General features: G+C 37.7%; 2 protein-coding genes across 6 annotated transcripts in view; both read right to left on the reverse strand.

The window, feature by feature from the left end:
* The window catches only part of wdr93 (WD repeat domain 93), a 36,827-nt gene extending 34,474 nt beyond the window's left edge, over positions 1-2,353 (reverse strand). For 4 of the 5 annotated variants that reach the window (XR_009064757.1, XR_009064756.1, XM_057849599.1 and 1 more), the window contains exons 1-2: positions 2,199-2,352; positions 34-143 (exon numbers count right to left, since the gene is read on the reverse strand). Coding sequence is in view for 2 of the 5 variants with exons in the window: in XM_057849599.1 (XP_057705582.1) it covers positions 34-135 (102 nt within the window). In the remaining 3 variants the exon portion in view is untranslated. Of the gene's footprint in view, positions 1-33; positions 144-2,198 lie in introns of all 5 variants that reach the window. The other variant, XR_009064759.1, reaches the window with a different exon arrangement.
* A 2,933-nt stretch (positions 2,354-5,286) lies between these two features.
* The window catches only part of LOC130917846 (RNA polymerase II elongation factor ELL-like), a 45,299-nt gene continuing 37,884 nt past the window's right edge, over positions 5,287-12,701 (reverse strand). Inside the window, exons 6-12 of the mRNA XM_057839584.1 lie at positions 11,926-12,050; positions 11,650-11,758; positions 9,294-9,732; positions 7,159-7,210; positions 5,736-5,907; positions 5,592-5,636; positions 5,287-5,468 (exon numbers count right to left, since the gene is read on the reverse strand). Of these exons, the coding sequence (XP_057695567.1) occupies positions 5,358-5,468; positions 5,592-5,636; positions 5,736-5,907; positions 7,159-7,210; positions 9,294-9,732; positions 11,650-11,758; positions 11,926-12,050 (1,053 nt within the window). The 3' untranslated portion in view covers positions 5,287-5,357. The remainder of the gene's footprint in view (positions 5,469-5,591; positions 5,637-5,735; positions 5,908-7,158; positions 7,211-9,293; positions 9,733-11,649; positions 11,759-11,925; positions 12,051-12,701) is intronic.

Raw genomic sequence — 12,701 nt, forward strand, 5'->3', positions numbered from 1 at the left:
TTTAGGGAGATTAGGTTAATTAAAAGTGGGTACCTGGGTGACACTGATCAAGTGTAATGTTGCTGGTTTCTTGATGAATTTCTTCGCACTGCTAGCAGACATTTCCGACTCTGCTGAACCTTTTCTGTTATACATGGACAAACCTAATGAAGACAAAATCATTAGATAATAGGTACGTGCTTAAACCTTTACATAGCAAACATTTAACTCATTTGCTCCCATTCATGGCCCTAGACATCTGATCTATTTTTGACTGGAAGGGGCTAGAAGCTTAATTAGCACTGAAAATGATCATTTTACAGCCAGACCTCCCAGCTTAAATGAATCGGGACGTCTGTCTTTGTCAGTGCCAGCCAATGATTTATCGTAATTTTTGGACTATAAGGCGCACCTGACTATTAGCCGTAACCCATCAAATTTGACACGAAAATGGCATTTGTTCATAGATAAGCCGCACTGGACTACAAACCTCAGCTGTGCTCACCGTTTTATGGGATATTTACACCAAAAGATATGAACCGGTAAAACTGCATTTAACAGTGTCATCATAACTGTTTAAGACCAAACGAACCACAATTCAATAATCTTCATTTGGCCCTCACTGCTCCCCTGGGGGAGACAGTCAACTTCTACTGCCATCTGCTGTCAACACTGTTGCATGCATTACAACACTACAGGTGTAAATAACAATCAAAATGCATGTTCTGTGCCAATTACGTTTTCAGTTACTGTTCCAGTTGTTTCATTAATTGCTAGCTCTGGTATTTGGTTACACTTATTTGACAGTGGTGCCTAAAACTGTCATAAGACCATCATATCAACTTTGTTATCCGGGCTGGCTCTACTTGTTTTAGGACGAAGCGCTTTGTCCTTGGAGTTAGCTGGGAGAACTGATTGCAAGAGTTGGTGCGTCAATCTTGCTCGTGATGCACACGTTGGGCTTCTGTGATAAGATGGCGTTGTGTATCTTTTCAGCTTCTTTTCATTATACTATGGTGTGCTATTTATTTTATATTAAGTGTGTTAGAGTAGTACGGGCCTACAGTAAATATGAAAATGATACTATTCCTTGATTAATTATAATACGTGTGTTAGAGTAATGCAAACAGTTAGACGGTGCCTACGAGAAACAGTACCATTTTTCCCATTTCCCCCTCATGAGCCCTAATAAGGTGATTCACTTTACTGTGTCACAGGGCATGGAGTGAAGTCTGCCTAAACTATAGTTAGATGAATGTGTTAGACTAATGCAAACAATTATATGGTGTGTGCGATTACGGTACTATTCCCTTCACATGACATTGCCATGAGCATGAATAAATGCTTATGACATATGTCATTTTGTGTGATTCGGGAAATGATCTCACTTCACTTTTGAATGCATGTAAAAGATCCGGGCTGGACATAAATGGATTTAGTGACATACTTTGACGGATGATACTTAATGACATCTGTCATAAGCATTCATTAATGCCCATGACAGTGTTATGTCATAATTACGGCGGTCTTATGACGCCGCCGTCAAATAAAGTGTTAGCTATTAACCCATATAAATCAATAAATAAGCCGCACCGGACTACAAGCCGCTGGATTCAAAATGTCGCCAAAAAGTAGCCGCTTATAGTCTGAAAAATACGGTAAATACTATGAAATGTAATTAAGACAAAAAAATAATAAAATAATTTTAGCTTGTTGTTAGGGACAAGAATGTGTTGGGTTTTATTCATTTTATTAACATTTTTATCATATTTAATTTTTAATCCATTAGAACATATAAAATATGTAAAAATTCAATTGTGATTCATAATTAAAAGAAAACCAAAACATAACTGTAATTTAGACCCGGTCTCCACATATGTGTACATTACATGTCATGTAGGCCACATTTATACACCGAATGTAAATATTGTAGCCTATGACAAAATACAAAAATGGTTTAACGTGGTTAACTTTTCTTAAATTACACACACACACACACACACGCACGCACGCACGCACGCACGCACGCACACACACAATAATTCGTCCTATAAAAGGTTAAAATGTAGCTTTCGTAAAAAAAAAAATCTAGACGAATTTAGGTTGGATTTAGTTAGCTAGCGTCAGTTTAGCCTAAACCTGACCGTCCCTCACAAACAACATATTTTGTTTGATATGATTGCTGATTTAGAACAACTACTAATCGCTTGTTTACTTACCAATTTGTAGCTTGTGAAACAGAGTTGAAAAGAAGTGTTTGAACTGTCGGGGGGACGCTTATAAAAAACCCCCTCTTCAATCGAACGTAACTAAAAGTTGGCGTGCTTGTCATTGTCGCCATGACAACAGGCGTCTCGATGGAAACGGAGAGATTATGGGATGCTGTCACGAGGTTATGGAGCGGCAGAAATCAGGTCATATGATCTACTCATCCACCACAGCATTACACTACGCAAAGCCAATGCAATAACTTTATTTGGGAGATATACAGTAGAGATGGGCGATACCAGTGTTTTTGGATTCGATCCGATACCAAGTAATACCAAGGCCAAATATTGCGATCCTGATCCGATATCGATACCGGAAGTTCATATTATATAACAACCCTGCAGTGTTCTCAGCCATTCTGATGATATCTAATGTACAACTACATCAAGCACTCAAAAACTATTAAGTCACTTTGTGTCAAATATGCTTTGCAATGGAAAACTGCTGCTTTTAATAACTAGCAAAGCAGTTTCCCTCAAACTCACAAACCAATCCATCAACAACAAACTGATTAGTCAATCTCACTCTTTAACCATGACCCTTAAATTCATATGCACAGAACATTTCCCTGCTACACGTTGTATTTGATCAAATTTTAATCTACCTCAATTAAATATTTTTGATCTAATTAAAGAACGAATTAATAGTAGCATGTTACCGCCCTCAAATGGTTGATCATTAAAAACAAATCCAATAATCAATAGTCACTTGCCGTTTTTGAATTTAATTTTACTAACACAATTTTCAAACAGATTTTGAAATGGGTGGGGGGAAAAAATAAAATAAAATAAAAATAAATAAATAAAAAAAACATCGTGAAATAATTGAAAGACCTTTAACAAAATAAAAATAAGTAGCAACAAAACATAAGAAATCAAGCATTTAATTGTTTGTAAGATAAAATAAATATGGAAAAACAGTTCATGAAAAAATAAAAATATGAAACAAATTCACAAGAAATAATAATAAATGAATAAGAAATAATAACAAGGTTAAGTAAGAAATTAGGCGTGGGAGGGGCGAAGGAAAAGCATGCTGTTCGACACAGGATAGGGACGTGAATGGGGGCGGGAGCACACGCCGGTGCACTGCTTACGTGCGTGCAGAATGCGAAAGGGAAAAGTAGAAGAAAGTGTGCACAGAAATATACCCCAAAATTGACAAAGAAAATATATTATTTCCAGATATCGATACTTTTGCTTGGGGATCGATACCTAAAATTTAACGCGCTTAATCGAAATATCGATATTTTGGTATCGATCCGCCCATCCCTAATATACAGTATATCTTTAGCCTCTTCACTGCCATTGACAGGTATTGACGTCCAATGCATTTTAATTAGAAGGTCTGACATCAACCCCCCCCCCCCCCCAATGAATTATACCTGGTTAACCACCAGGTATAATTCGTCCAAAGTGTACCCAACTATCTTGCATATAAAACACTGCATAGCTAATTTCCAGGACACAATGATGAGTGCAAAGTTTATCGCACTTAGTGACAAATGCATGCTTTTATTTCATTTACCAATATGGCTTCATAATTCCCTCAACCAACCATCTTTATTTGATCCATCAGTCCTTGTCTGTGCTAGTTAAATGAATCAAATGTTTGGACTTACAGGAAAAATTGACATGATTCAAAACTGTCACCCACAGTTACATCATGTTGTGCAGCATCCCTGAAGTCCCTGTGTTTTAATAGTGGAACGTTAATTGAACGTAAATGAAAGAACACACGCAGATGTGCAAGGTAAGGTACTTTTCACACCACCTGGAAAAATCTGCCATTTGTTCCCCGTGTTTCATTCATGTCATGTCATCAGGGATTTTTTCTTCAAATGCTGGGTTTTACAGAGTGTAAAACGAACAACAGATACATAAAGCGAAAAGGTTATTCAGCTTCCTCTCCCAGTGCTTCACGTGACCTTAATCTACACAAGCAGCCCGCAGTAGAGGACGGAAGGCCTTCTGAAAAGAAATACATCAGGCGGTTCCGAGAAAAATACTTTGTTCCAAAACTTTGTTTGAAGGAGGACTTATGATGGCGATCTGTAAGGAAGTTAAAGGTTTTACTAAATAAATACTTAAGTCCAGGAGTGGGGATTTGAGTGCCTGCCGTGTAATTCTAAAAACATAAAACACCAAAAGGACTCGTATACAAAGAACACACATGCTTATGAAATAAAACAATGAATTCTTTTCATTCATTTAGAATGACACACACAAGACTAAAAAAAACAGGAACATATTTACCGACCCCTGATTTAAACAAGTGCATCTTCAGGGACAGTTTGAAAAAAATCATCTGCATTCAAATAGGAGAATTCATATAGGGTGCATAACTTTACACATACAGTTTTAGGTTTAACATACCACCCCAAATGAGGGTGTGGGCACACATTTTCAAGGTTGCAAAAGAGGCACTAGCTAAAAAGCGACCAGAAGGCTTTTTTGCAACATTTTAAAGGAGGCAACTCTGATGTGGATTCATAATTCTAACAGGCCCTTCTTCTTTCCATTAACCCTATCATGCACAAATTATGACTTTTTATTTTAAAACCTTTAAAGAGCACTCTTTTAACTCATTGGCTGCCGTTGACAGCACTAGACATGCATCAATGGCACTGGAAGATTAGCATTCACGGCTAGTCCCCCCAGTTTAAATTAACTGTACGTCTATCACCATCGATGAAACACAATAAATGAAATACTACGGGGAAAAAAATCTACTGTTTTACTTGGGGCTGTAACCAGAGAGTATTTATTAAATTTAGCTTTTCTTAACATTGTATTATTTTTTAAATGAACTGTATAATTATATAAAAATATAAATAATGATTACTAAAATAGTGATAGCTAGTTTTTAAATTTCAATGATCAAAAAAATTCTCTTAAAGGGTTTAAAGGTCTTTTGAATGGCTGTCCACTGTAGTGATCACTGTCCATTGAAAGGGTTACAATAACTTTAAACAATCTTGGTGGATGAACTTAGATGATTTTGCAGAGTTAGTTTCCTCTGACCATTTTGTTTAAAAAAAAAAAAAAAAAAAAAATTCTAAAAATATTGTTCATGGAATTCTCCCTTGATGCACTAAGGGAGAACCGATGCTATGAGGAGGTCCGAGAGACGTCGTAGTCCATGATAAGCTGCTTGATGAATGAAAGTTTTTGGTGCAGGTATTCACAACGTTTCTTCTCTTCTTGGTAATCTGGAAACTTCTGTGGACAAAGACAAACAACCCAAAGCAAATGATTGAGGCCTGTTGTGCATAATTGCTAATCAGGGACAAATAAAGTTTTATTGGAATGAATGAAAAAAATCCAACATATAAAGTCTTTCACCTTTCGATACTTGTTGTATTTTTCTAAAATTTGATCTTCCATCACCTGAACATGAAGTTGAACACAATTTCATTAAAATATTCTGCACAAAATCGACCATTAATGCATGACATCATGATTATCAATTATTGTATGATGACGAACCTTGTGTTCTTTCGTGCCAGGAGCCATGCTCTTGATCTTGGATCCGAGCTGAACAAACATTTGAGTGACGGCAGCGATCCGGGTGTGCAGGTCTTTGTATTCATCGTATTCGGCGCCGAAATCCTCCTGGTACTGCTGACGTTGCTCTATGCTTGTGATCCTGACATACGTGCTGCAAATACATCAAACACAATTTTAAAATAAGATGATATCAAAGAACATCAAAAGAAAAACCTGTTTTGTTTAATCCTGCTTAGATGGATTTAGTTCAGTGGTTCTTAACCTGGGTTTAATCAAACCCCAGGGGTTTGGTGAGTAAGTCTAAGGGATTCGGCGAAGTTAAAGAAACGCAGAGCACTTTTTTTGCATGCTGATTAAATCTAGGCAAAGCCATGAACTATATTGTTATTGTAAAGCACTTTGTAGACCTTTTTGGTTTCTCTAAAGGGCTATACAAATAAATTTGATTTTTAGACCTGGTTTTGCACCGATTTGTTTCCAATGTACAGGCTTAATCCCTTTCTGTTAATTGCTAGTCCTAAATCTGATGGGAGGAAGAACTGGTTTGCCCAGTGGAAGGTTGACTCGCACTTAGTATGAGGCAATACAACAGACCAATGAGCAGCGTGGCATCCAATTTTGACCTGTTTTATAAAACATTGCTGTCCAAATGAGAAGAATTTTCAACGGGAAGGAGCTAAATTATTAGCTTGTTATCTTAGATATAATGTTTTTAATTTTGTGGGGGGGGGGGGGGGGGGGGGGGGGTGTTATCTAATTGCGAAGAGTTCGGTGAATCTACATGTGAAACTTGTGGGGTTCGGTACCGTTAGCAAGGGTAAGAACCACTGATTCAGTTATTTATTAATTTACTTTTGAATTCCAGGAACCTTTAATTCCACTTAATTGACACAAGATGCCAGCCTTTCACGCAAATCCCTCTCAAATCTCATTGAAACAGTCATGTAAAGAATTGAATAATTTAACAATGTTTAATGTGTTTAATCCAAAATGCACAAGGAAGCAATACTTTTCTTCATTTGTAAATACAGAAAACAGAGTTGACTAAAGTTAAAAAAAGACAAAAATCTGGCATGTTTTCTGTAATGATGTGAAAAATTAAAAACACTGCCATTTTTATCTTCGAAACCTGGAACAAAATTGCTACACTGTGTTCCTTGCCGTTTTAAAAACATCAAATTTTCACAAATAGATGCCTGCCACAATAAAATCACTAGTTCACTTCACAGAGAGAGAAAAAAAATCTTCCTTAAATTAGATGCCACTCTAATTCATTCAATGCCATTGATGTCGTGAACAATCAAGAACTGACTGTTGGAATTGAAGTATTCATCAGACCCGTGGTGGTTAAAATGGAGTGAACTCTAAGAACTCACAAGAAAAAAAACATGTTTACACCTACCGTACATAATCTGGCTTCTCCACAGAGTCCATGTCTTTAGTGATGTCACAATCTATAAAGAAAAACAAGTAGAACACACAATGGATTAAGATATTAACATGCGTCAGCAAAGTAATAAAGTACAAGACACTTAAAAATGTCTATGTGGAGCTACTGACTAACTCAGAGCTGCTGACATTAGGGAGATGTCACCGAGGGGGAGTAAAGAGCTGTTATTGAGTGAGTCAGGAACATAACAGCACTCCAGAGAGAGTTTAGGGGTGCGAACATACCCGTGTTTATGAGATTATGATTATACTGTACACATGCAGATAAGGCTACCGGTTTTGATTTGGGACATCTGTGGATGTAGGAGTGGGAACCTCTTGGTACCTCACGATATGATACGATTTGCGATACAAAGCTCACGATAACGATGATCTGACGATACAACGATTATCGATATTTTGGTCAGGAAATCATTCGAGAATATTCTACAAACAACTAATAAACAGAAAAACAAGCTTCTGCTGTGAATTGGAATGAGTTTATCATTAGTAGACGTCCAATCCGTTTGAATTGAGAGGGTGGCATCCCTCCCACTTCAAACGGATTAAACATCTATGGCCAGTAGTGGCAGCCAATGCCAGGCAATGAGGTAATTTTGGGCCATTTAAGGTCATTTACCTGCTCATTTTCAGTTACTTCCTGTTGATTTTGGGGTATTTTATGGGTCTCTTCCTGTTTGAGTTACAGAACAGGAAATGACCTAGGAATGGTAAATGGTGTTACACTTATATAACACCTATCCACCTTTTCAGGCCCTCAAAGCGCTTTACACTCCTCATCTACCTACTGGTGACGGGGCACCAGGAGCAACGTGGGGTTCAGTATCTGGCTCAAGGATACTTAGACGAGTTCATCAGGGGGGAGAATCGAACCCACAACCTCTGGGGTGGGGAACACCTACACTACCACTGAGCCACATCACCCAAATGAATTGGCAGTGACTCAAGCTCAACAGAAAATGACCTGGAAATGCCCTAAAATGAACAGCAAATGACCTGTAAATTTCCTGAAAAGAATGCTCTGATTTTGAATGAATGAACGTTCCCAGTCTAAATGGATTGGGCGTCGAGCACCGTCAATTCAGCCTTCGAGTTAACTGAGACACTATTATGGTGGAAAATTTTGGTAGCAACTTTTTTTTTTTTTTTTTTTTTTTTTTTTAAGACATTGACCCTTTTTCAAAACGATATCTCGATTCTTGGCAGGAGTATATCAATAACCTTTTGGGATACAAAGTATCACGATATATCACCATTTCCGATAATTTGTCACACCCCTATGTGGATGTATATAAATTTTTGAGGTGGACCCATAAGAATATACCATATTTTTCAGTCTATAAACTGCATTTTTTCCACACAGTTTGGCTAGGCCTGTGACCTATACTCAGGAGCGACTTGTATCATGTTAAAACATTTTATATCCCCTGGAATGTTATTTAACACTAGCCAACCATGCAGTAATCATTACCCACGACAATCCGCTAGAGGGCCCTCTTGGCCTGTGATTAAGAAGCACCAAAAAAGTGAGGTTCGAACACTGGCTAGTAAGTTAGATAAATTATCATTTCCAGTCATTGTTTTTGAAGGCTTTAGCCTGTATTTCAACACTTAAAAAAAAAAAAAAAAAAAAAAAAAAAAAAAAATAGACAGCTAGCTATGGAAATTTGGACAGTCTTAAATTGTCTCTGGAGCTGACAGAATGAAGATATGGGACCTGAGCCGAGAACGCTTTGGATGAACTAACAGGGCAGTAGGCGTGTGTACCTTGTCAAAACTGTGAGTAAAAGTTGAAAAACAAATTTAAAAAACCTGACAAAGTGGTCGAAGTTGAGTGCAAAGTGCTGTAACATTGCAGTTTTTCCCAATCTAAAGGAATCTTATGTTAGCATTAGCACTGCAGGACTGTGCAACGCTGTTGGCCAAGAAGGTGATTTAAGCGGCAAGTAAGGCATTTGCCTTTGAAATACTACTGTATAATGTAGTAGAATTTTCCATTCGCAAATGCAACTTCTAGTCCAGTTTGACTTAAATTCTTGCATGCTCTAGTTATAAAGTGAGATCACAATATTGAAAAAAGGGCCTTACTCCCAAGTTTGTCTGGATCTGATTTGAGATCTGGACTGTCGTCTGACCACCTTTTGTCTTGGTGGTCTTTTAACCGTTCCCGCTCCTTGTCTTTGTGCTTTTTGGACTTCTTCTTCCTCTGCTGCTGAGCGCATTCTGACTCAGCCTGAAGTGCCTCGTGGCTCATGGCTTTGGTTCTACGCAGGTCAGTCTCTGATATGTCAGAGTTGTTTGACACTTTGTGAGGAGAGTCGTGCTGGTAAGTTCCATGGTAGCTCCCTATGGTGTTATTAGTCCCTTGGAAGTCCGTTTTTTTGGGCAAAGTAGGAGATGTAATTGTAGGCGCTTCCTTATTGTTCAAAAGTCCATTAATAGCTGGCTGCTCTTGTGTTGTGTGATCACTTTGCCTTTGTCTCTTAGCAGATAGGGCTTGTAGACAGTCTGTAGACACCGTCCGTTTCTAGAAGATCAGGAAAACATTCAGATAATGATTTACCGTATTGGCTCGAATATAATACGGTCCTGATTATAAGACGACCCCCTCTTCTTCAAGACTCAAGTTTGTAAAAAGACTTTTTAAAATGTATTATTATTACTATTATTTTGAACAAATTAATTTTTATACAGAAAATAATTACAGTACATCTGAAACAAATAATTGTAACAATATATTTAAGAGAAAAAGTATGTTATTTTGCCTCATTCAAATCTTAATATCCGAACATTTAAACATGTAAACTAAAGTGCAATCACATTTTTAAATGAATGACTTTTGATTTTTTAAATGTATATAAACCAATCTATAGTGATAAAACAACAAAATTGCAATAACCACATTAACCATCAAAGTGAAGTCTAACTGTAACTGTAGTCTTGAAACAAATCTGAATAAGGAAAAACATTGCAATAAAATCATACAAACTGGTTAAACTTGAGAGTAGCTGAGATTTGTCATGACAGAACATCGCTTCAATGATATCTGGCACCATCTAGCTTCGTGAATGGGTATAATGTCTAGACCGTGAATATAAGCCAGTGCTTCTCAATTATTTTCTGTTACGCCCCCCCAAGGAAGACGTAAATGTTTCGCGCCCCCCCCCCCCCCAAACTCTCTGCCGCCACTGTAATAGTATAATTTGTCTATAAAATTACCATTATAAATACGCATCTGCCTAACATTGTTTCCTTTTTTCCTAATAAAGAAAAAAAGTAACATAGATCAACTTATAATAAAGTATAACTTTATTAACATTGTTTTGTTTGTAACAGAGAAGACTTGACGCGCATCAGTTTGCCTGAATAAAAAAAAAAAAAAGTCCCATCCAAATTAAAAAATACACTCAAGGAACATTTTTTACCATTTGATACAGAAAAATAAAATGTAATAAAATCAGTAAATAATAACAAATTAAAATTGATTAGAAACATTCAATCATGACGACAATATGCCAAAAAAAATTGACCGAAAAAACAAAACTGAATAAAAGAAAGGAAAAAAAAAGCGTCCTTGGACAGAAGGACAATTTCTATTTTTGTACCTCCTTTGCAATGGTGTGGAGTTATCTTTAAATGAGCATGCTAACAATGCTAATGGGTTTACTGATATTACACTGACAAAACAGAACGATTGTTGGAAATATTCGGCCGTTTTCGGTGAAAAACAATCAAGCGGCTTATCAATGAGATTGGGGTCTAATGTCTTCAAGTGGCGTCTTAATTGTTTTGGCTTCTGGCTGTCCGCTATAATTATTTTTAGACACAGTAAACAGTGGTCTTTCCTCATTACCCACTGTAGTAAAAGTCAAAACTAAAAGGCAAACGGCACGAAAAAAACGCATTCTCGGCGGCCGAGGTAGAACCGTAGGTGAGGGCGGTCGTCGTGACGATTCCAAGCCGAAAATGGCACTTTTCGGGCGGCGACGTGAGAACAGGACAAGACAGTGGGTCGCTGCGTGAGTTAGTCCGGTCGGAAAACGGCTTTCGAAAACGGCGGCGGAGCACTGCTCTTCATATCTGTTTTCTGTGTGTGCTGGGTGCTCTTCCTTAGTTCATAAATACTGCGCGCACTCTGAAAAGGAGAGCGCCACTGCCACCCACTGAGTGGATGTGCAAGTATACTTTATTCCAGTACGGCCCAAAAAAAAAAAAAAAGGAGAAAAAAAAAAACATATTCCCCGAGGTCACATGCGCCCCCCCTGGCATCGCTCGGCGCCCCCCCAGGGGGGCGCGCCCCACTATTTGAGAAGTACTGATATAAGCCAACCCCGACTTTTTCAGTCTTATTTCAATGCAAAAAAAACACAGTCTTATATTCGGGCCAATACGGCAATTCTGATCAAATCAAATTTAACACACCAAAAAAACAATCTTTGCTCACCACAATCGGGTTCTTTGTTAGGCTATGTTGTAGTGTTCTATCCTCACACGGCTTCTCGATTGTGGCTTGAGGATTCCTTGAAGTACCCCTCACGTGAGGCTGCAACTTCCTGAGAACAGACGGAAAAGATGAAGAATGAACATAAGAGCCACACTGAAAGATAAAGGAAAAGTGAGGACCTCAATAATGGCCAATTCCTTTGTCCACTTAACAAACATAATAGCTATTGCGGTGTATTACAATAGCAAAGGTTTAATGGCCATCAATCAAACACACCTCGACAACAACCTACTAACGAGCTGTCGCTCTTCCTCATTGTAGCCAGGCCAGTCCTTCCGTACGTACTTGTAGAAGTCATCTTTCAGGAGGTAGCTGCTGTCTTTGGGGTTGACTTTTGCCACCTAAAATAGAAGATACAGCTAAACTTTAACCTTTGCTGATATTACACTAATAAACATAACTGTCTCCGTTGGGTTAATTATCACTTCATTTTACTCTAGTCTCAAGCGATACCCTTGTACTCATTCTAATTTCTGCATTTTGGGATTTCTTATTCACACAAACTTAAAACTTTAGGTCTAATGGGGTGGGAAGCTCTCTGTCTGGGGTTTATTATCTTTTGTGGGAAGCAGACAGTTTGTCCCGTGCTCAAAACAAACACATCTGCAAAGATAAGTGCAGCATTAAGACAATTACACATAAACATGAGAACATAAAGTCTGTGTAAAAACATCATTAAACGACATAATATTTTCTAATAAGACCCACCCATTCTGCCTCCATTCTTGACATTTTATTCATTTGTTCATTTTAGTTCTATCACAGTTTAACATTCATTCGAATACAGTGTTACCTCTACATACGAAGTTAATTCATTCCAGGATCTTGTTTGTAAGTCGAAATGGTCGTATGCTGAGCAGGATTTTCCCATGAGAATACATTATAATTCCACTAATTTGTTCCACAGCCCAAAAAACCTACACTAAATCCTTAATAAATACTGCTGGTACTATTAAAAATGGCAATTAAACATAGCAAAACAAATAAATTAT

Source organism: Corythoichthys intestinalis, chromosome 1 (genome assembly GCF_030265065.1).
Source record: "Corythoichthys intestinalis isolate RoL2023-P3 chromosome 1, ASM3026506v1, whole genome shotgun sequence".
Taxonomy (NCBI): Eukaryota; Metazoa; Chordata; class Actinopteri; order Syngnathiformes; family Syngnathidae; genus Corythoichthys; species Corythoichthys intestinalis.